This window comes from Orcinus orca, chromosome 1, assembly GCF_937001465.1.
Source record: "Orcinus orca chromosome 1, mOrcOrc1.1, whole genome shotgun sequence".
In the NCBI taxonomy this organism is placed as follows: domain Eukaryota; kingdom Metazoa; phylum Chordata; class Mammalia; order Artiodactyla; family Delphinidae; genus Orcinus; species Orcinus orca.
Window position 1 is genome coordinate 185951180 of NC_064559.1, and position 22890 is coordinate 185974069.

The 22890-nt window shown below is 51.3% G+C and overlaps 2 protein-coding genes across 4 annotated transcripts in view; one reads left to right on the forward strand and one right to left on the reverse strand.

Annotated features, from left to right (window-relative positions):
• CSMD2 (CUB and Sushi multiple domains 2) overlaps positions 1–22890 on the forward strand; it is a 672138-nt gene that overhangs the window by 289935 nt on the left and 359313 nt on the right. The window lies entirely within an intron of this gene.
• On the reverse strand, positions 10171–10907 carry HMGB4 (high mobility group box 4). The gene has a single exon (XM_004286828.3). The coding sequence runs from the start codon at positions 10780–10782 to the stop codon at positions 10225–10227; it is 558 nt and encodes a 185-aa protein (XP_004286876.2). The 5' UTR covers positions 10783–10907; the 3' UTR covers positions 10171–10224.

The following is a 22890-nucleotide window of genomic DNA, read 5'->3' on the forward strand; positions in this document are numbered from 1 at the left end:
CTGGCTTCCCGTAGTCATACCCCTTCCCCTCCTGTCCCCTGAGTCCCTCCGCACCCACTACAGTTTCAGTGATGCTGGAATCACAGCACCACTTCTTAGCTTTGGCAACTCTCTGAGCCTCAACTTCTTTTTTCTGTAAACTGGCACAATAACAGGGCCTGTTGGGAAAGGGAACAGCAGCCCCTGAGGACCAGAGACTGGCCTGGTGCTGGGAGCTGGCCTGTACCCCACACCTAGACTTTGGCATGTGAGCGCTCCACGACCGTGATGGATTCAGACAAAAACAAGACTACTTCGTAACCACATCTGAACTCAGACACAAACAAGGACATTACGGAAAAACAAAAGTGACCGACCATCCCCCTCCCTCTTGGCTAACATGAGTGACAGCTGCTCCTTTACCAATTCCAACTTTAGTCTTGCTTCATTCCTCCCACCTTCTAGATAAAATTTATTAAGTACCCAATGGTAGAAGTATATTGACTTCCTGACAGCATCCAATCCAGAGCAAAGCTCCTCTTTTTTGAACCTCCCCCAAATCTCCTAACGCAAACCTAATTCCTACAGTAAGTTCTTTCCAACCTCCTGTTACTGAGATGCCCCACAGTTCCCAGGGCTGTGCATTCTCCCTCTCTCGGCAAAGAGCCAAAAATCCCCTTTGTTCAACTACAGGTGGATTCCCGGTGGTGTTTGGCTGTGGTCTGTGGTTGGAGGTGGCAGGGGCAGGGGGAATTGACACTGCCTTCTGCTGATGCCCGGCGAGCATTAAATCAGGTCCTGGAACACAGTAAGTGCCCAATACATGCTGGTCATTAGCATTATATGTATTACCAAAAATATCTTCCTCCTTCGGACGGAGCTGGTGTGCACAGGTACCTCTCACCAACCAGCACCTTCTTCTCTGAAATCCATGCAGACACCCCCTTACGTTTGCCCTGGGCACTGCAGCATGCCCCTTTGCATTTTCTCACAGACCTTTACTCCACACTGCAGACCCCAAGCCCGTAAAAAACCTTTATCACCCGTGACATGCGGGTGGAGGACATCCTCTCAGGGTGTTTAGACAGCATTGGGGGGGATGGCAGGAGGGCCAGGTCGGCAGTGGAGTGACCATCAGGTGTCGGCAGGCCCCCTTCTGCTTCCTGGCAGAGCAGACGCTGTGCAAATGGACGCTCCCTCACCCACTCGCCAGAGCCGCGTGGGCCAGAGGAGCCGGGCTGGATTCTTCAGCGCAAATGTACTCGCAGCTGCATCCACCAGGGGCAGCCCCAGGGACCGCAGAGCTCTTTCATGCCCACTGCTGCTAATTGCAGATAATGCATTAAAAATACAGAGCCGCATCTGTTCATTTCAACATGAGTATCGAGGAATTTACATGGTTTGTAATGACAGGGTGTGAGGGTGGGGAAACGCTTATCCTGCCTGCGGGCCAGAGGCACAGCTGTGAGCAGAGAGCTGGAGGTGTGATTTCTGGTGCCCAACAAATTCTCTGGGTGACAGCCAAGCCCTTCCTCAGAGGCGCCAAGGGAAAGATCCAGGTATTTCTCCGGAAATGCCAAACACAGAGTGTGTGTCTGGGCCTCCTGGCCCAACTCTGCCTGTGTAGAGTTCCCGAGAGAGAGGAGGGAACTGACACTGCCAAGCCCGGGACGGGAGGAGCCTCTCCAGGTTCCATTGCTCATTTTCCAGCACCAAGCGCCTTGCCTAGAGTCTCAGTTCCTCATCTGCAAAATGGGGGTGTTTAAAGTTTCTGCCTCATTCAGTTTATTAGTAAATAAGATCGGTACATGTAAATTGCCTCAAACACTACCAGGCATGGCATAGGTACGTAAATAACAGTTTTCTATTATTATTTTACTGCATGTCAAGCATTGTGTTAGATTTTAAGGGTACCAGGATGAATAAGGCAAGGCACCTGCCCTCCTTCACTAGTCAAGACAAACACTAGTTAAGATGTGATATGAATGAGATGGTGATGTGATATGGGAGCACAGAAGAGGGTGGGAGGGTCCAAGAGGGCTTCCTGGAGGAAGGGACACTTGACCTGAGTCTTGTCTGAAGGTGGAAGTTTACCAGACCTAAAAGGTAGGATGAGTTCACCCTGGAGTAGCATGTGCAAAGGCCCCGAGGAGAGTGTAGTGTTTCTGGGAGAAATACTGTAGGGCAGGACCTTAGGGTGGGTGTATTAAGTATCTGTTCCTGTTTAACAAATCATCCCAAAACTTATGGTTTGAAGCAACGTTTATCACCTTGTCTGCGTGTTAGGAATCTGGGTGTGGCTCAGCTGGGTTCTTCTCCAGGCTTAGTTTCTCACAGGGCCACCATCAAGGAGTATTCCAGGGCTGTGATCATCTCAAAGCTCAGCTGGGGAAAAGGATTTGCTCCAAGCTTATTCCCAGGGTGCTTTGAAGGATTTTGAGTTCCTCAGTGCTGTTGACCAGAGGCTACCTCGGTTCCTTTCCATAGGGTAGCTTTCAACATGGCTTCTGGCTTCGTCAGGGTGACTCCGAGAGAGAGGAAGACAGGAGCCACAGTCTTCTATAACCTAATCTCAGAAGCGGCAGCCCGTCACTTTTGCTGTATTCCCTGTGTTGGAAGTCACTAGGTCCAGCCCACACACCAGGGGAGGGGGCTGTACAAGGGTGTGAATGCCAGGAGACAAAGACCGTTTAGTCGCTTCTGAAGCTGCCTACCGCCAGCTGCCCTCCAGCCCCCAATGATTCATGTCCTTGCCACATGCGACACACAGTTACCCCTTCCCAAGGCCCCCAAAAGCCTCATCCCGTGAAAGCATCAGCTCGAAGTCCAGAATCTCACCATCTAAATCAAGTTCAAGTGTGGTTGAGGCTCTTGGGTGTAGTTCCTTGAGTACAGGTCCTAGAGTGCTGTAACTCTGGATCGGTAGCTCTGCAAAACTAGACGGACAAGTTCTCTGTCCCCACTCACCTGACATACAGTGGTGGGATAGGTACAGGGTAATGGCTCTAGACATTCTTACTCAAAATGGGGGACAGTGTGGGGCAGAAAAAAGTCCCTGGTCCATAACAATTCTGAAATCCATCCAGGAATATATTGGAAGTTTCTTGATTAGTTTTAAAATCTGGGAATCTTTAACTGCACCTTCTGAGTTTTTGGTTTCTCCCTCTGAGTCTTCCTTTTTTTTTTTTTTTTTTTCTTCATGAAAGGAAGTGCATGTTTGAAGCTGACTTTTCTTCAGCCTGCTTCCTGCTGAGAATTTTGGGAGGCCAGTGACCTTTTTTTGTTTTGTACTGTCTCTGTCCCTTTTAGTCCAAGCTGACAGTGTTTCTCCTGATAATAGTTTTCTCCAAAACTTTGTGGGTCTTCTGTAAATGTCATCGAGAGCCGCTCTCTTACACAAAAGCCACAACCACAGATTTCTTTGAACTAAACTTCTCTACCTTGGGCTTCCGCTAAGAAGGTCAAGGGACGATGCTCATATGCTTCCCAGAGGCCCTATTGTTTGATCTTGGGGATCTGTAAGGCCCACCCTAATCTCTCTAAAGGGCCTTTATGTGGCTGAATAATACTACAGTCCTTTGAGCTTTCCTAGGTCTTAGCCAAAGGCTGCACAGTCACACCCTCGGCTTTATCTCCAGACCACCTTTTCTCAACACTGCTCAAAGCCATCTCTTAATTTTAGCATCCTTTGCTGTCTTGGGAGGCTGAGAACTTTCCAAACTATGAAGTCTGGCTCCTTTTCAACCACCTTTCCCTCAATTTATCTCTCTTCTCACATAAGCAGCAAGAAGAAACCAGCCAGTACCTTCAACCCTTTGCTTGGACACCTCCTTAGCTAGATCACAAAGTTGATTTGGGGCATGTCCTGCCTTCCATATCCCTGCAGACGACATTGTCGCTAAACTTTCTTCCACTGCATAACAAGGACCCCTTTCTTCCAGTTTCCAGTAACATGTTCTCACTTCCTTTCGAACCTTCACCAGCAACATCCTCAAAGTCCAGGTTTCTCTAACAAGGTCTTCAGAATACTCCCAGCCTCTACCCACCGCCTGGTTCCAAAGACATCTCACTTTTTTAGATATTTTTCATGGCACTATCCCCCTCTTGATACCAAAATCTGTATCCATTATCTATTTCAGTTTGTAACAAATTATCCCAAACCTCAGTGCCATGAAACCACATCTATCACCTTAGTTGCTACGGGTCAGGAATCAGGTACGGCTTAGCCGGGCCTGTCATAAAGTTGCAATAAAAGTGTCTGCTTCCAAGCTTACTCACGGTTGCTGGCAGGATTCAGGTCCTTGCCAGCTGTTTGAGGGCCTCAGTTCCTTGCTGGGCATTGACCAGAAGCCACCCTCAATTCCTTGCCATGTGGGCCTCTCTACAGGGTGGCTTTCAACATGTCGGTTTGCTCTGAGCAAAAGCGAGAAAGAGAGAGAGCCAGAGAGAGTCTTTCGTAGCCTAGTCCCTTCCAAAGCAGAGATATCCTGTCACTTCGGCCCTATTCTGTACATTAGAAGGAAGTCATTAGGTCCAGCCCACACTCAAAGGGAGGAATCACACAAGGGTGTGAATCCCAGAAGGCCTGGTTCACTGGGAGCCATTTCAGAAGCTGAGTGTGGGCGACAGTGCAACTCGCGAGGCAGCAGTGGCCTGATTATCCTGTGTCAGACTCCCGTAGTGAGGGGCAACCACTGAAATGTTTCACTACTGACGGGGAGGAGTCTTCACATATGGCTCAGCCAGCTGGAGCAGAGAAAGGACTGGAAAGGGAGCAACAAGTAGGGGGAGCTGTTGCAAGGCAACTGTTACAAGGGGGTGGCCACAGGGGGACGCTCAGTGCCTCACTGCTGATCCACCCAGAGGTCAAGCCGGTCTGCAGGGTCACATGACCCCCTTTTGGCCTTTGGCCAGGCTCTTTCTCCTGCTTGAACTGCCTTTGTGTGTGTTGTTCTCTCCTCCTTTGAAGCATCCCTTAGAGACCAGGGCAGGCACCCCCATCTGCTGGGCACTTCTGACACATCAGACTTCATTTACAAGGATGTCCCAGACATTTCGTTTATCCTCCCGCACACCTGGAGGGCAGGTATTGTTTGTGGGCGTGTGATTAGAGGTGCATGACGAGACACAAAGGTGCCAGGGCTTTGTGACTTCACCCTGGTGACCTCACCCTGGCCAGGGGCCTGGTCCTCAGTCTTATAGGCCCAGAAACTGGACCTTTTTGTCCCCAAACATGCTTTAGTGGAGGCTGAAATCAACTCTAAGATCCCAGTGATGCTGTGTGGCCCAGATGCTAATCGATTGTTTGCAACTGGGATCGACTTCTCCGTTGGGATTTGAGGGAAGCCCCCCAAATCAATAAACAAACAGACAAATAAATACTCCTTTGTCAAGTTCAGGATCAGTTGGCAGATGAAAGAGAAAGACAGATGAGGATGAACCTTTCACCTTTATTGCTGATGAACTGGTTGGAGAGCAGACCTGGGCACACTTTGCAGCTGGGATTGGCTGGGGGAGGAGGGAGGAGCAGGCCAGCGCTTCCTCTCTCTCAACCTACTAGGCAGATCAGTGATGCCTCCTCTTCAGGGTAAATGCCAGGGCTGCGCGAGGAGAAAGAACTCCTCTGTGGTCCTGGGGCCAGCAGCATCAGTACCACCTGGGAACTTTTAGAAATGCAGATTCTTATCCTAATGCAAATTAGGCCCAACTCCCAGAAGAATTGAATCCAACTCCAGGGGTGGGGCCCAGCATTCTGTATCTTAATAAGGTCTGAGGTGATTCTAATGCAGCCTCAAAGTTGAGAACCACTGGTCTAGTGGGAGCTGCTCCACATGGAAATCTGAGGCCTGGGAAGCAGTGCGCTCCAGGAATATTTTGCCACCCGTGCCTGTCCTTCCCCCCATCTCTGGGAAAACAGATCACAGGGAGAGACGTTTCACAGCTTCCACATTTGATTTTTAGCTTACAGCTGCTCCCAGGAGGACCAAGTGGAGCTTCCTGATTATCTCCCCTCCAAAAGGGAAGAAGGTCATGGATTTGGTATTCGCTAGCCTTGCCTCTTTCTCTTGCAGACCCGGGAGGCGCTAGCATCCCCTTATTGGCCTTGGTAGTCTTTGAAGACGCTAGAATGACCATTAACCAGAAGTGGAAATGGAAGCACATGGATCCCCTGCAGAAAAGCCTCTTTGGCTCCCATAGCCCTTAGGTTTCAAAATAAACTCCTTGCCAAGGCCTGTCCTCTCCAACTGCATCTCAGCCACTCACTCACCCCTCCAGTCATTCTAGCCTCCCTCTGGCTAATATGCCAAGCTCACTCCTGCCTCAGGATCTTTGCACTTGCTGTCCTTCTACTTGAACAACTCTTCCCTAAGGCCTTGGCAGGCCTGGCTCCTTCTCATCCTTTAAATCAAAACCCAAATGTCATCTTCTCTGACCACCCATTTAAAGCGCCCTCAACCCCACTTGTCATTGTTTATCTCATTAGCCCGGTTTATTTTCTTCAGAGCACTTGACACTATCAAAAAATGACCTGGTGTGTTTATTTGTTGACTTGTTTATTTATAAGAGATCAGGGGCCTCGCTGCCTCCCTGGTAGTAGAACAGTTTCTGGTACGTTGCAGGCTTAAGATTGACATGAATATTTGCTGAATAAATGAACACAGGAAAAGGCTCTGGGAGAGAAGGGTCAGAGTGGAGTGATTCAGGCATTAAGACAGCCATGGGCCCAAAGACTCAGCCTCCTTCTTCCCCAGGGCAGGGGCCCCTGAGCCCAGCCGAGTGGGTCTGCGTGGAATGCTGGTACCGCACCAGGTTTTCTGCCTGCTTTTCCTCTCGCCCATTATCTTAGACCCAGGCTCCCCCTACTTCTCCTCCTCCCCTCCTTCCCCCTTCACTGTCATTACATTACAGTCATTAGAAGCCAGCAGATTCACAGCCTCCTGTCGGCTTTTTCATAAAGGACTGTTAATAGAGTTAGTTTTCAGCGGGGGCGCTGCAAACTGTTGTCAAAACTCTGACTTAGCCACCCACATCCACATAATTAATCACAGAGGAAACCAGAAAAGAGTGGCATGAGGGCTGGGGTCCAGCTGTGTGGGGGCCCTCTTCCCAGAGGGGACTGTCATGTAACACACAGCCGCTGCCCACCAAGAGCCAGGCTGGAAACAAGACAGCCTCCCCGGAACCACTGCAGAGTACAAGTCAGGATCCAATTAGCACTGGGGGGCGTCCGCCACCTTCCAGAGGTTGGTAGCAAAGGAAAAGAAATTAAACAGGTGGGGTAGAGGCTGGAGGGAGAAAGAAAGTTAAAGATGGTTTATTTTAAGATGACAAGGAAGCCGGCATTTATTGAGTACTGTATTAGTTATCTATTGCTGTATAGCCCATTACCACAAACTTGTTGGCTTAAAACAACACATGTTCATTATCTCCTCATTTCTCTGGGTCCGAATCCGGTAACAGCTTAGCTGGGTCCACCACTGGAGGTCTCACAAGGCTGCAGTCAAGGTGTCAACCAGGGCTGAGTTCTCACGTGGAGGCTCAGCTGGGGAAGGATACACTTCCCCGCTCACGTGGTTGCTGCAGCACTTAGTTTCTTGTGTCTGTAGGACTGAGAGCTTTGGTTTTTTCCTGGCTGTTGGTCCGAGGCACCTTCAACTCCTAGAGGTTCCCCACAGTTCCTTGCCACGTGGGCTTTCCCAGCTTGGCCACTTCATCAAGCCAGCAGGAAGAATCTCTATAGAGCAAATCCACCAGCAAGATAAGAGTTTTATATACCATGGTGTAATCACAGAGGAAATCACGTCCCATCTCCCCTGCCCTCTTCTGTTGGTTAAAGGCAAGTCACAGGGGAACTTCCCTGACGGTCCAGTGGTTAAGACTCCACGCTTCCACTACAGGGGGCGCAGGTTCGACCCCTGGTCGGGGAACTAAGATCCCGCATGCCGTGTGGCGCGGCCAAAAAAGGAAAAAAACAAGAGAAGTCGCAGATTCTGCCCACATTTAATGGGAGGGGGGTCGTACCAGGGTGTGAACACCAGGAGGGGGAAATCATAGGACAGCCGCCCTAGAGGGTCAACCACAGTACCTTTTATGTGCTAAGGACCGTGCCAAATGCTTTTGCGTGTGTTACATCATTTAATCACTAAAACAACCTGAGGGGCAGGCATCATCCCCTTTGCACAGATGAGAAACCTGAGACAGGAACGAGAACTTACTTGCCCAAGGTCCTGCCAGTGATCAGAACCACTTGTGTCAGGACAGCAAGCTTACAGGCTGGAGGGTCAGCATCTTTACAGGAGGAGCAAGGGCCCGAGGTTGGTGGGGAAGAGGATAGTGAGAGGGTTCTGGCTATGAGGCGTGAGACCAGGAGGGAAGATGGCTGTGGATGACACGTTGAGAAGGAAGAAAACCGACAGTGCTTCGTTTGATGATCTCTGTATTCTCAATGAAGCAGGAAATGAGGGTGTCTCCTGAGAGATTGGAGGTTGGGCTGGAGGGGAAGCAGAGACAAGTTGGAACAGCACCTGTGGGGAATGGGAGAGGGGGAACAGGAATCCGGCCAACATAAGTACAAGGTTGCCGAGGAGCGTAAAGCTGCTTCCTCCATGGAGACTTTAGCAGTTGCCTTGGTAGGTGGTACTCGCTCCCACCCCCAGCTCTTTGTGCAGTCTACACTCTCCTCGGGCCTTGTAGGGCTGTGGTTCATGCCCGTGTCCATCCCTCTCGTCAGGGCAGGAACCTAACAGTAGACCACATTGGGCCTCCTGGTACCCAGCACAGGGTCTGGCGCGTGGGAGCCCTTCGTAAATGGCCTTGGTTCCAGACCCTGAATTTCTAAATCACTCCACTCTATTACCTCTCACCCCCTAAAGGCTGACCCAGTTCTAAAAGGCTATTCAAAACTACATATTTTTATTTTTGTTCCAAAAGTAAAATTTGAAACCACAGCAGGCTACAGAGATGCAGGTCCCTCAGGGAATAGGGGTTTAGAGCTGGAATTGAGGAAGTCTTTTGCATGCAGAACGTGGTGACCAAAAATTTTGCATTTGGGCCCAGTCTCTTTGATATCAGAAGTCAAGGGCCATTTCAGAATATTCCATATCAATCTAGATTGGTGTGAAACGTTGCCCACAGTGTATTATTGCCTGAAAAATACAGTCATAGTAGATGGAACAATCCCATTTGTATCAAATGACAAGTTTTGACTCATTTTAAGTGACAGAAAACCGAACTCAAACTATCTTAGACAAAATCCAAAACGTGTGGGCTTATCTTCAATGAAAAGTCCAGGATGCCAAAGGGACTAACATTTTGGCCTGAGAATGAGGCAGATGGCTGCCAACAGCCCCCAGGGCCTCATCCTCCCCTAGGATTCCTCACACAAGTCCTGAGGTCTACTCTGATTGGACCAACTTGGGTCACATGACCGTCACTGAGCCAATCACTGTAGCCAGGGGGATTCCATCTGATCCAGCCTTGGTCAGGATGGAGTCAGTGTGTTGTGAGCAGGAGAAGAGGAATGGATGCCGCGGTGGTCATACAGGCAGCAAATATCCACTCTGTGTTGTGCTTACGTCCACAGAAAAATGACCGGGGAGATGCTCACCAAAATGTCAAGAAAAGGGTTCTCTCCAAGTTACAGTACTTGGGGCAGAGTCAGATGCCTCTTTTTGTAAAATCAGCCCCATGCTTCATCCTAGGGACTAGACTAGGGACCACCACTGGAGTCTCATCCTGACCCACTAATAGTATCTAAGCCTTGCTGGAGGACCAGTTCTGGAATCCCTGGAGACACTGAGTCCCCTAAGGCCCACCTCAACTCGTTTCCCAGCCTCTGCTGGGGCCTGAACTGGGAGCCTGACCTGGACTCCAGGCCTTTTGCCCTCCTGGCGAGGAGGGTGGCAGGGCTGGCGTTTGCTCACTTCACTCTGAGTAGGGTCCTCCACCCTGGAGAACCACTTGGGACCAGGATGCTCCCACCCCCAGGACTCCTAGCTTCTTTACACCTGGAGATCCCCACCCCACCCTGCCTGCCCAAGCCGAGCCCGGTAAGTACGGACCACACACTCTTCAGACTCTTGTCCCAAAGCCAGCCCCTCCTGGGATCAGTTTCCAAACCCTGATCTCAGCTCCACCATGCCAGTCACTTGTTGGCAAAGCGGCAGCAATGGCCCCCCTAACGCTACACAAGAGACCAGGGACAGGCAGTACCGGAGAATGGCATTTTATTTCTAATTGGATCCATCAGTTGCGTCTGACAGTTTCTTTGAACCGTCTGCGCCGGTTCTTAGCCGACCTTTGGAGGCTCTTCTTCCTGGCCTTACGGTAGATGCCCAGTTCCTCTTGGTACTTTGCTCTCAGGAAAGCTGCCCTTTGTTCATAGGGCTGCTTGTCGTAGGCTGTCATTGCTGACCACATCTTCCCCGAGGCCTTTGCCACCTGCACTACTGACCAGTTTGGATTCTCCCACTTGAGCTGGGCGTAGTGGTCTTGGCAGAAGAGTAGGAAGGACGATGGAGGTCGTCTGGGTGCGCCGGGGTCCCGCTTTCTCTTCTTCTTCCTGCCAGGGTAATTCATCATCTCCTCCTGGTATCGGGCTTTGTCGAGCTTAGCCAGGGCTTCATATTTGGCCTTTTCGTGCTTTGAGATAGACCTCCATTTCTCCGAACACTTTCTAGAGAACTCTTTAAAGCCAAGGTGGGTGTTTGGCTTCTGCTCCATGAACTTGTTTCTGTAATCCAGCAAAAAGTGGATGTAAGAAGAGACATTTGCCTTGGGCCTTAGCTGGACTTCTCTTCCCATGTTCGTAAGGTCATTTTATTTTCTGGATCTAGTAACTCAGACGGCAGAGACTTTTGTCTGCCACACTCCAGGAGCAATTAGAAGGTGCTCTGCTGGTGGTGAATGTTTCTCTCTGTAAGAGCTGCAGGGGTCCCCTTTTCAGTGGTGGTGGCATTGTTGGGTCAGAGGGGATTGTGACATCACTCACAAGCTGGCCACTCCAGGCCAGTGCTGGTGGCATTTGCATACAGGTGCTCTTACTGGTTGGCTACTTGGCGATCACATTTTGCTTCTCGTGAAAGATAATGGTTCATGCAGAGAAGGCTCTGGAGCGGTACCCGCCCCCCCGGAATGTTTCTCCTTGGTTTCCTGGAGGCAGTGGGCTTTGCTCAGTTGGGGAGCTTTCCATCCCTCGGTTGTAGTAACAAGCCACGGGGTCTGCCTTCCCCGCCGTACGATTGTCAAGATGCCGCCTCATCCCTTCCAAAGACAGGTTGGAAATAATGAACACGAGGAGGTGGATGGCTCCAGAGCTGTCATGATAAAATGTGAAGTCTTTCTGTTTGCCTTGAACAGTGGCAGCTCATCCTGTACAAAGAGTTTAGTAGTAACTCTAAAAATAATCAGGTGTGGCAGCTGTGACTCGGTTCCTGTCAGGACAGAGTCGTCTAATTTAAAACCCAAGCACTTGGCCTATACGTCTGAACTCTTCATTTCTCTGAGGAAATTGGGGGTGGGGCGGAGGTTAGGGAAGACAGGAGGAGAACCTTAAGATTTTACTAATTACGCCTGAGTCCATGAAAATGAGGCAGAATCCTTGGCCTGTCAGGAGGCCCCCCTGCCTTTATCCCGGGGGTCCCCGTTTCTTGGGGCTAGAGCACAGAGCCCTAGCAGCTACACTCAAACGAGTCGGCCTCTGGCTTTTTGAGAGAAAAGTTGCAAATATTCCGTCAGTCTTCCAGCTGGAGGGAAAAAAGAAAAGTGTCATTTATTGACCTTTGGACATTGCAAAGTCCTTGCTTACCTGGTCATGGAGTTGATACCACTCAGAGGTTGATGACAGAGCCAGGTTTACGGGACTGGAACACTGAGTCTCATTAACATAAAATTAACCTGTTTCAGGTAAAACAGCCACTAACAGGTTGGATCTGGATTTGAACCGATTTGCCGGACCAGAGCCTCTGCTTCATCCCACCTGCACAGAACAGCTGCCTGGGGGGCCTAGGGTCCGGGTGCGTGGCCTCAGCAGCTGAGCTGAGTCTGACACTGAAACTTGCCTGAGGCTAGACCACATGTTGAATTTTGGCCAAGGCCATTTCCAAGGCTCTACAACCGATTTCACCTTCCATCTTACATAAAAGAAAGATGGATATTGACTAGAGTCTCCGATCCTGAATTCTAGTCCCAGCTCGCCACGAGGCGGCTGGGCTACCCGAGCCAGTCCCTTCCTTCCTGTAAGCCTATGATGTTTCATCTATGAAATCAGTGATGTGGAATCAGTGTTCCATGGGCCAGGAAAGACCCTCGCGGTGACATGCTGTAGGTCTGTGGCCGGACTGGGGAGCCCGTGAGATACCAGATGCCAGCTCAGGGAGTCCGGGCCAGCGGTGGGGGCAGAGAGGTCTGGCCAGTGGGAACAGTTTAATCTGGGGACACTTCTCAGCCTAGGGAGCTTTTTGCCGCTAGGGTTCTTTGTCCCACGGTGGCCAGAGGTTGGCTCGTCTGTCTGTTGGACTTGAGCTGGGCTGCCAAGATGAATGAGACACAGCTCCTTCCTGGGCTAGAAGGCTGGGTTGTGAGGAAGAACTTGCGTAACATCCAGACATGATGATCAGCTTCAGCTCAGACTCACAAAACGCCCAGCAGCTTCTCTGCGCCTCTGTTCACAACCTTCTGCCCCCTCTCAGGACGATAAGGTCCAGGAACATTAACTCCATGAGAGCCACCCGGAGCCTAGCAGATCTAGGAAGAGAAGACAGTTAAGGTGAAACCTATGACAGCCCTTTGGTGTTGGGGCCACATTCCCGACTTGGCGGGGTGAAGCAGGGCACCCCTTTGTCTAGTGGAGCTGCGGGAGAAGTAAATACACCAGACTTTCTAAATCGATGCGGTGTGCGCTGGCATCTGAGGTTTGCTCCTGTCCATCCTTCCCCAGCATGCTCCCTGTCCTGGGGAGCTGACCCACATGGACCACATCAGTGGCTCCTATGCCCTCCGGCTTCCACTTCAGTTTGACCAATGGGGACCCCAACAGGACATCAGGGAGGGAGGGAGGGAGGTGAGGTCAAGGCAGTTACTCTCTGGCTCCCTCCCCGCGGGATTGCCTGGAACTGGCTCCCCAGCCCCAGACTGAAAGCCCCATCTCCTCTTAAGGCATCCTCTGGAAATGACTCTCCTTCTAGGTTCCCTCTCCTTGTCCCCCCTGCTGAGGGTGGTAAGAGCTCCACCTTTACTAGCCTCTGAGGATTCAGCTCTCCCTTGTGGCTTTCCAACACCTTGCCCATCCCTCTGTAAATAGCCTCTTTGTTAAACACTCCTCCAATTATTCTAATTTGAGTGGCCATCTGTTTCCTGCTGGGACCCCGACCAGTGTGCTGTGTTTCTAACCTTCCAGCGTGAACAGCGGAGGTTTCACAGCGGAGGTGGATAAATAAAGCAAGTGTGGGCATCCATCCAAAGCAGAAGGGTATCGAGCTTCTGGAGGCCTGAGCGCCGGGCAGTCACACGGCCCAGAGGGGCCTGCAGGGGCCGGTGTGCCTGCCGGGCAGTGGCAGGACAAGGCCACGTGGCTTAGGAAGAAGTGTCTAATGTCCTTTGTACCATGAGATGACCTGCAGGCAGGGGTGCTGCTCTGGAGGTCCAGGTAGTAAATAGTGCAGGCTTTGTGGGCCGTGCATTTTCTGTTGCAAGTTCTCGGCTCTGCCATCATAGCTCAAAAGACAACACGTAAACGAACGAGTGGCTGTGCACCAGTAAAACTTCACTAACACAGGCGTTGGGTTGGGGCTCGTAAGCCTGCCCACCCCGGTCTAGAGATGTGAGTTCAGTATTTGCAGACTTTTGGATTGCAGTCTACAGTAAGAAATGTATTTTACACCGTGACCCATTTATGCACATGCACACTTCATAATAATAATTTACACAATGCCTAACGTGTGCCTCTGTTCTAAGCACTTCACCCACATCAGCCCATCTAATCCTCGTGACAGCCCTGTGTGTGGGGTGCGAGTCAGGGCACGCTACTTTTATCCCCATTGTAAAGGTAAGGTCTCTGAGCACACAAAGTTTTCAGAAACAGAAGTTTTACGAAACTATACCTACTGTGTGTGTGACGTACTCTTTTCTTCTCCATTCTATGCTGTCATAGTCTCCTCTATTTTATTTTTTCTTTCAAATGCACCCCACGGTCTGAGCTTATGACCTGCAAATGGGTCACAATCCATGGGTGGATTTGGAAAACACTGTTTAAGTGGGTTGGGATGGACCCACACACACACACACCTCGGAGGTGGTGAGAGCCTCTTTCTCGGCAGCGGTAACACCAACTGGACAAGCGACATCCTTACAGTGGAGGAAGGGGGCAGATACCACTGTAACCAAGGGATCAAAGCAAAGACTCTCAGTAATAGGCCCCGCTGAGATCACACACCCCCTTCGATGATGCGATAATAAGAGCATCTCACCCCGTGGTATTCTTCCCCCAAATCCATAACCCTGGTCTGATCGTGAGAAAATATTAGACCAACCCGAATTAAAGGTCAGTCTACAAAATACTCGACCGGTACAAAAGTCTCAAGGTCTTGAGAAAACAAGGAAAGCCGGAGAAGCCGACAGACTGGAGGAGACTCTGTAGACGTGGTGCCCCCATGCAAGAGAAATGCTGGACTGGATCCTGGAGCAAACAGGGGCCCTAGTGGGAAACCTGGGGAGATGCGATAAAGTCTTCCATCGAGCCAATATTAATGTACCGGTGCGGTTTCTTAGTTTTGCTACATGGATCATGGTTATGTAAGATGCTAATATTAAGGGAAGCTAGGGGAGGGGTATACAGGAAATTTCTATACTGTCTTTGCAATTCCATGCTCATTTCAAAATAAGTTTTTTTTAATCTCCCCAGCTGATGGGAATGTGCGCCCAGGGTTGAGGCACCCCACTCTTAATCCTTCTCCAGGAATCCTAGGGCAAATTTTACCCTCAATTGTAGCAGCATATGCTCCTGGCATATCATCTGTCACAGTGTTTCTCAAGTTTGGGGGCAAGCATCAAATTTGGGGAAATTTTTTAAATCCCAGGCCATAACAGCAACAACATGAGGAGAAGAAGTGCGTGGCAGGGGTACGTGATACACGCCGTGATGCTCTCTCCATCCCCCTGCTGCCCTTTCTCCTTTAGGGTGGGAATCAGTGCTGCACTTGCCCTCGGAGCAAAGCATCTGTGGCACGTAGAAGAATGGCTCCACGAAGATGTCCACATCCTAGGCCCCAAAGCCCATGAATATGTTACCTTACGTGGCAAAAGGAACTTCGCAGATATGATTATGTTAAAGGTTTGGGGTTGGGAAGATTATCCTGGACTGTCCGAGTGGGGCTGATGTAATCACATGGGTCAATATCAGAGGAAGGCAGGAGTTTCAGAGTTAGAGATGGAGATATGAGGACAGATGCAGAGGGTCAGAGTCAGAGAGAGATTTGAAGATGCTACACGGTTGGCTTTGAAGATACAGAAAGAGACCACAGGCCAAGAAAGGAAGGTAACCACTAGAAGCCAGGAAAGGCAAGCCAACGGATTCACCCCTAGAGCCTCCGGAGAGAGTGCAGCCCCACAGACACCTTGACCTTGGCGCAGTGACACCCATTTGGGACTTCTGGCCTCCAGAACTGTCAGATAATTAATCTGTGTTGTTTTAAGCCACTACATTTGCAGTCATTTGTGAAAGCAGCAATAAGAAAGGAACACGGTATCCAACTGGTGGTCTGTAAGTATTCCTGTGCAGTTCTTAACCCCTGCTTGTGTTAACAGCGATGGGGAATGTATGCCGCCGCTTAATGGATTACTGGAGGGGGTCGGGAGCACGACCTAGTCAATTTTACACACTTCACTCTCTCGCTGACTCATTAAGTCACTGATTCACTCACTGGCTTACCAGTTAATTCACTCTTTTATACTTTCAGTTCATTCACTCGCTCACTCATCACTCATGTGCACACGTGTGCTCGCGCGCACACACACACACATTTCAACCAGTAGCTGAGTTGCTGGAGCATTGCGGCTGCTGCTTTAATGGCCATCGATAAGCAGTGTTGGAGGGATGGATACGTCTCAGGATTGGTGGTGGTAGGAGGCATCTGAAACTCCCTGGAAGCCAGACCGGTGGGGAAGACATGGTCATAAGTAGGGTTAGGCTCTTTGGCATGGACCTCATGCCAAGAAATGTTACTCAGTCAGATGTGACCATGGTAGTTTAATACAAATGATGTTAATGCTTTAGGTAGATCACCTCCAGAAGCCTAGAGAGAGAGAGATTAATTTGTCCGGGGCAGATGAGAAATGCTGGATTGGATCCTGGAACAAAAACTAGGGAACGTTAGCAGAAAAACTGGGGAAATGTGAATAAAGTCTTCCATTGAGCTAATGGTACAGTACCAATGTTGATTTCTTAGTTTTGATACATGGACCATGGTCATGTTAGATGCTAATATTAGGGGAAGCTGGGGGAGGGGTATACAGGAAATTTCTGTACTGTCTTTGCAACTCTGTTCTCATTTCACAGCAGTGAGTGGCAGAGCCAGGCCTCAAACTCAGGTTGGTTTGACTCCAAAGTCTATGTGTTTAACCTCTACTGAGCGTCTAGGAACTCCCTTGGGGCCAAGGAGAAGGGGAAGCTGGCAAGGAACAAGGCCAAATACTGCAGGAGGAGAGCAGGTGGAAAGAGAGAAGGTGTCTGAATCTCAGCACTTACCGGGTTCTGGGGAGACTTTCCCCATCTGGGTTGATCCTGATTCCAGATGCATCTGGGTGAAGTTATCCCCAGGTCACAAGATGCCCCGAGTTCAGCATGTAGACTGACCCGGATGGCCCACTGAACCCCTCGGCAGGTACACACGGAGCCTGGGTCCACTGTCATGGGCAGAGGCTAGCCAAAGCCAAGTACGGGGTCAGCACCTAGCCCAGTGGGCTAGCGAACAGGTGGAAAGGAAATGGGACAGATGATCAGGTGTAAGAATGGGGTCAGCATGCGGGGGACCAGGCATACGTGTTTACCTTTGGCAGGTTTACCTTTGGCAGAAGGGGGAGAGGATGAGAGCTAGAGCAAGACCACCTCTGAGGAGATAACCCCCACAGCCAGCTGTGGGTACCTCTCACGGGCCTTGACAAAGCCCCTCCCTGACACCACAGACTAGGAAGAGTGGCCCCTGATCTTTCTGTCCAAACCCCTGCCTCTTTCAACCACAGTGGACATCTTTTATCTGCCTGGCACCCCTCCCTTCTTTCGAGCCCATTCCTTCTTTGGGAGAACTGTCCCCAGAACCAGTCATGGAGCTCTAGTAGGGGCCCATGCTCTCGGCCCCAGGTGTGGACACAACCCCAGCTAGACTAATCAGAGGCTCCCAGCGAGCTTTTCCTAATTGAACCCAAGGGAAGAGATCTTCGTTTTCTCTCTGGGGGTGAAGCTGGGAGAGTGAATCAGGGAGCTGCTAAGTATGGCCACAGTCCCAGCCTCTAGCGGCACCATCTGCAGTAGCGAGGATGAAGCCAGAGACGGAGCACAGCACAGACGGACCCAGAGACGGGCCTGCGGCATCTGAGTCCCTGGGTCTAGTCATCCCCGGGCAGCTGCATCGTGACTGTGGCAGCAGGTAATTTCTTCTCTACTCCACGCCGATTTAATCAGGGTTTCCGCCACTTGAAACCATGAATATAAGACGTTAACTTAGATGTGCTGGGGGTGAGTGATATAAGACAGGAACTCTCCCCTCCCCCATTTCCAAGTCTTCCTTCCTGTCTCTCTCCTCTCCCCTCTGCTTGTGTGTTGGCTCCACCGTGCTAACGGCGGGGTCTCTGGTGTGTTGTTCAGGTAGCGTACAGACAGCACTGGCTCGTGGCGGGCCCTCCACAACAGCGAATGCTTCTTGAGCACTTGCTATGTGCCAAGCCCTGTGCTCAGAGCTTGTAAACCCACTATCTCGCGTAAGCCTCCTAGAGTTCTATGAGGCGCGTGCTATTGTTATCCATATTAAATACGTGGGGAGACCGAGGTGCAAAGCGGGCCAGTTACCTGCCCAGAGTTAGACAGCTGGGAAGTGTAGAGCCGAGACTCGAACCTAGGCAGGTGCCTTCCAGGGCCCATGGGCTTAATCTCTGCCCCAAACTGCTTTGGATTCAGTAAAGGTTAGATCCTTTGCCCACGAGTTTCCCTTGCTGCACGGAGCTCTGACATGACCAGGAATGATGCCTGCTGTGTCTTAAAGCCTCGGCAGGAGTTTATGAGCATCCCTGCAGCACCTTGAATCATCATAGTCACACTGTGAGATGCACACTGGGGCAAGAGAGGCTCAGAGAGGGAAAGCAGCCTCCCCAGGTCACAGAGCCCATGGGTGTGGAGGCAGGATGGGAATCCGGCTCCATCTGACTGTACGATAGCTTCCTCACTGACCTTAGCAACCCCGATCCCTGAGACGGTTTAACCCATCCATTCTCCAGCCGCCTGGGAGGTTCACTTCCTCAGCCAGGGCTTCAGAGCTGCTGAACCGTCAGGCGGGGCCGGCTAGCTGCCTCCTGGAGGGGGAGGGGGAACGTTGAGGATGGCAGAATGGCAGTGGAGTGGCAGGCAAAGGCTGGCGTGGGAGGCTCCTCGATAAGCCATCTGCAAACATTTCCTCTGGATAAGAAGTATTATCCAGATTTAATCCCCAGAGGCCTCTGCAAGGCGCACATTGCCACCCTCCCTGGAATGGGGGCAGGTCCCTTCTCCGATTCCTGTTACAGTGACAGGCGGAAACTGGGCAAGGCTGAGTAAGCATGAGCCAGTGGAGGCCAGGCTGGGGCTGCCTGAGGGCGGGAAGGAAGGTGGCTGCCCAGTGTACTGGCTGTGCTGGTGCCGCAGGGTGCCCTGCCTTTCACCCCTGCACTGTGCTCTCACCAGAGCGGATGCAGGCATCCTTATTTCCCCAGGCAAATGAGGCCACACTATTCTGGGGTCCCCTTAATCCCTGTGTTCTCTGGAGGCTAGGGTTCAAGGCACTGATAAGATCCCATCTCCTCTCTTCTCAGACCTAAGCAAGGGAGTAAAATAGTTCACATTTGTGAGATACCTAACGTGTCAGGCACAGGCCTGGATGCGTTATGTGCAAGAGCGCAGAATCCCATTGCACAGATGAAGAAACCGAGGCTCAGAGAATTCGTAGTACATGCCCGCATTTCACAACTAGATAACAGTCAAGCCCAGATTCAAGTACAGGCCTGTCTGATTTTAGAGACCTGGCCTTTAACCCTGACCTTCTTAAACCTATTGCCTCTGTAGGAGAACAAGACAGATGATGAACCAGGCAGGTGGTGTCTCCACCTAGACAGAGACCTGAGCCAGTAAGGGAAGAGGGTCCAGGTGGCGCGTGAGCACACCTTGGTCACGAGACTCCTGAGGCCAGCACCCTGTTCCCGGGTGAAGCCTGGTGGGGGTGGGCTTGGACATCTTCAGGCATGGGGACCATCAGGTCTGCAGGCTGGATCTCAGGTCTAATCTATGGCAACAGAGACTCGGGCTGGGGGCAGGGAACGGCCAGCTGAGGGCCCAGCAGCTGGTCAGGACCCAGACTGCTCTTAGATTCTGTCCCAGTCAGACTGGAGCGGGACCTGGGGGAGGACGGATCTTCTAAGAGTGATGGGGTGGGGGGCAGGAACAGAGGTGGGAGAGATGATGCTGGGACACCCTTTTCCCAAATCTCCTGTGGGAGAGCTAGGCCTGTGAGGCCTTCTGTCAGTCACTGTGCGTGCACGGTCCCGTTAGCTGATTGGCCCAGCTTGGGTCACATGGCCGCCCCACTCCATTCAGCTGTGGCCTAGTGTCACGAGGCTGCCCCTTCCCAGAGCTGTGTGTCGAGGGAGGGAGCCTGATCTTCAGAGGCTTCTAGCACTCAGAAAAGAGTAGAACTGCCTGATAGTTAGACCTGGAGACAGAAGAGGAGAGAGTTGGGCATCCCCTGAAAGGCTGTGGGGGAACCACCACAAGCCCCCTGCCCAGAGCTTGGCCCCCAGCGCCAGTGCCCATCTCCAGACCCAACCCCATTCCCTTTAGCATCATGGGCACGGTCTCTCCACAGAGGCAGGACACCCCTCACCCAGCAGCCCTGCCCGGTGAGAAGCTGAGCTGGGAGTGGAAGGAACCAACGCGCCCCAAGCCACTCCCCAGACCTTCCCACTGTGTTTCCCCCAACTCACAGCCCCAGGACATCGTGGTAACACTCTCATCCCGACAGCAAACACAGCCAGGAGCTCCGTCCCCCAGCCCTCCCGGGCTCAGACACACACCCTCCAGGGAGCAGTGCGTCTGGAGGACAAGCATGTACCTGATGTAGTTTGTGTGGGTTCCCTGGAGCTCTCAATTAGCCGAGCAGGGAAGAACGATGATAATTTGTCGAGTTTATTGAGTTGCTTCTGGGACAGAGGGAACATTTGCCCACGTTGATTATCAGACTCCACCGTTGCTGCCCTGAGGCCACGTCACCATGAGAAGAGTTTCCCCAGAAGGTGCCAGCAGCCGCCCAGAACATGGGGAACAGAGTGAGGGCTGAGGGCCCAAGGGGCTGGGGCCGCACGTCTTCACGGGAGGCCGGGATGGAGCCCCGTGTGGCCTCCGAGCCCCTCCCCGCTGTCCCCCAGGCTTCCCTGCTCACCTGCCTTTTCCTCTGCTCTCCCCACGTATGCCCTCTGCTTCCTCCCGCAGGACCTCATTCATCCGTTCATTTATGTCAGTGTTCCTTCTTCCCGTGAGCAGTATTTCTCGAGCCTTTCCCATGTGTCAGACACTCACAAGGTACTGAGGGAAGAACCAAACAAGAAAGGAACAGCTCCGGTCTTCAGGGAGCTCGCGGTTTGGTGGGGAAGCACATCCCTGCGCGATGCGTGATGAGACAAGCACTGGGATGGACCAAGTGTAAGGACTCTTTGCGAGAGAAAAGGAGGTACCAGGGAGAAGCCCACCTGGCTTCCGGGATCCAGTGGCTGTGAGACGACACAGGATGGATGAAAAGGAAGTCGCTAGAAGAAGGGTGGGGTGGGTCAAAGTGGACAGGGAGAGTTTGGCTGGGAGGTGAGTTCTTGATCTTCAGAAACATTCAGAACACACCTTGACTGACCATGTGTCCATAATGCTGGAGCTGGGATTCGTGCAGAGCCAGGCAGCAGACCTGGAAAGCCTCTGAAATTCTCAAGTATGATGTTAAGACTGGCTGTTTCCCACTCTTCCGATCTCAAAGGGGATAGCATTAGAAAAGATGCCCCACTGTTGAAAGCAAGACACTGTCATTTGCATGTTCGCTCATTCATTCATTCATTCATTCACAAAGCATGTGTCATAAAAGTGCTTTAACCGTCTCCCCCCACGCAGCTCCCTGGAGTAGCTGGCGCTCCCAGGCTTGATGTATCCTCCTGCCCGAGGCCCTGTGGCACTCAGCGCTGGCTGCCTGCGGGCTGTCTCCTTCCCCCACCCCCGATGCCTGTGCACTCCGTCCTCCCACCAGCTGAGCCTTGCACTTTCTGAGAATCAGACGGGTTCATTGCCAACTCTCTCCATACCAGTCATACTTGGTATTATAATTACATGACTTATTAAACATCACATAAACTGATGAAATATGAGTGTGAAAGGAAGTATAGTTGCATGTCTGGAAACTAAATTGAATGCTTTGACATGGTTCCGTGAAGGAGATGCTCTGAAAAGAATTGCTTCCTAAATATTAGGTGTGAGTGAGTGAGGGAATGGCATGCCACTGAGCTGTTTCCCTCTGGGCGGGGGCCAGGTCTGTCTTGCCCACTGCTGCATCCCCAGTGCCTAGCACAATGCTTGGCACATCGCAGGTGCTCCATAATCATCTGTTGACTGGAGGAGCTGTGGCAGAATTGGAAATGGTGAGCGACGCATTAACCGTGGAGTTTATGCAAGATAGACAATGCAGAGAAGAAACTCGCGGTCAAAGGAAAGACCTTGCTCCTGAGTTACGTGGACTGGCCAAAAACAAAACCATGTCCCTCCAAGTGTTTTTACATTATAATAAAGTGTTTAAGCTATGAGTGTATTCTTTTATCATTCCCCACTTAGAAATTATTTTTTACCAACCGACTGCATCATGGGAAAGGCTTCTACGTTTGGCGTCTGTAAAGGGGAAGGTAAAGATTTTCAGCTTTGCAGGTTATAGTTACTGTCACAACTACTCAGCTCCGCCTTTGTAACCTGAAAGCAGACAATATGTAAATGAACGAGCACGGTGGTGACCCAGTGAAACTTTACTGACAAAAGAGACAGCACACTATGGTTTGCCAAGCCTGGTTCTACGGAACTGATTGGTTCTGTGTGCCAGGCACTGTGCTGTGTTGCTGGACACACAGAGACAAAGAAAATTCTGTCCCCGCGTGTATGGAGCTCGCCTTCGAGTCAGGGAGGTGGTCGTCAGGCCAAAAGATGATTACAGTTTACTGTGCTTAGTACAGCAGTGGGGCATGTCCAAGGTGTAGAGTGGACACATGGAGGGCACTGCTCCTCCCACAGGGGCAGGGAGAGGGAGAGGTGGAGGAAAGGAGGCATTTTGTTAGGTTCGTGGAATCAGTGATATTTTCCCAGGTAGCCAGGTCGGGCGGCAGGAAAAGGCATTCCAGGCAGAGGGAATAGCATATGCAAAGGCGTGGAGCCGTGAAAGTGCCTGGAGCTCAAAGTGGGTGTCACTGGACAGGGAAGACATGAAAAAGCTTAGACTTTATCCTGGAGCCAGTGGTCCTTTGCTGCTGGGTTTCCAGCAAGGCAATGACTTGAGCAAATGCCCGCACAGAGTATGGAAGATGGATGGAGGCCGAGGGCAGATCAGAAGGCTGTCTCTGTGGCGCAGGTGAGGAACGATGCGGTCGTGTGGTAAAGACCAT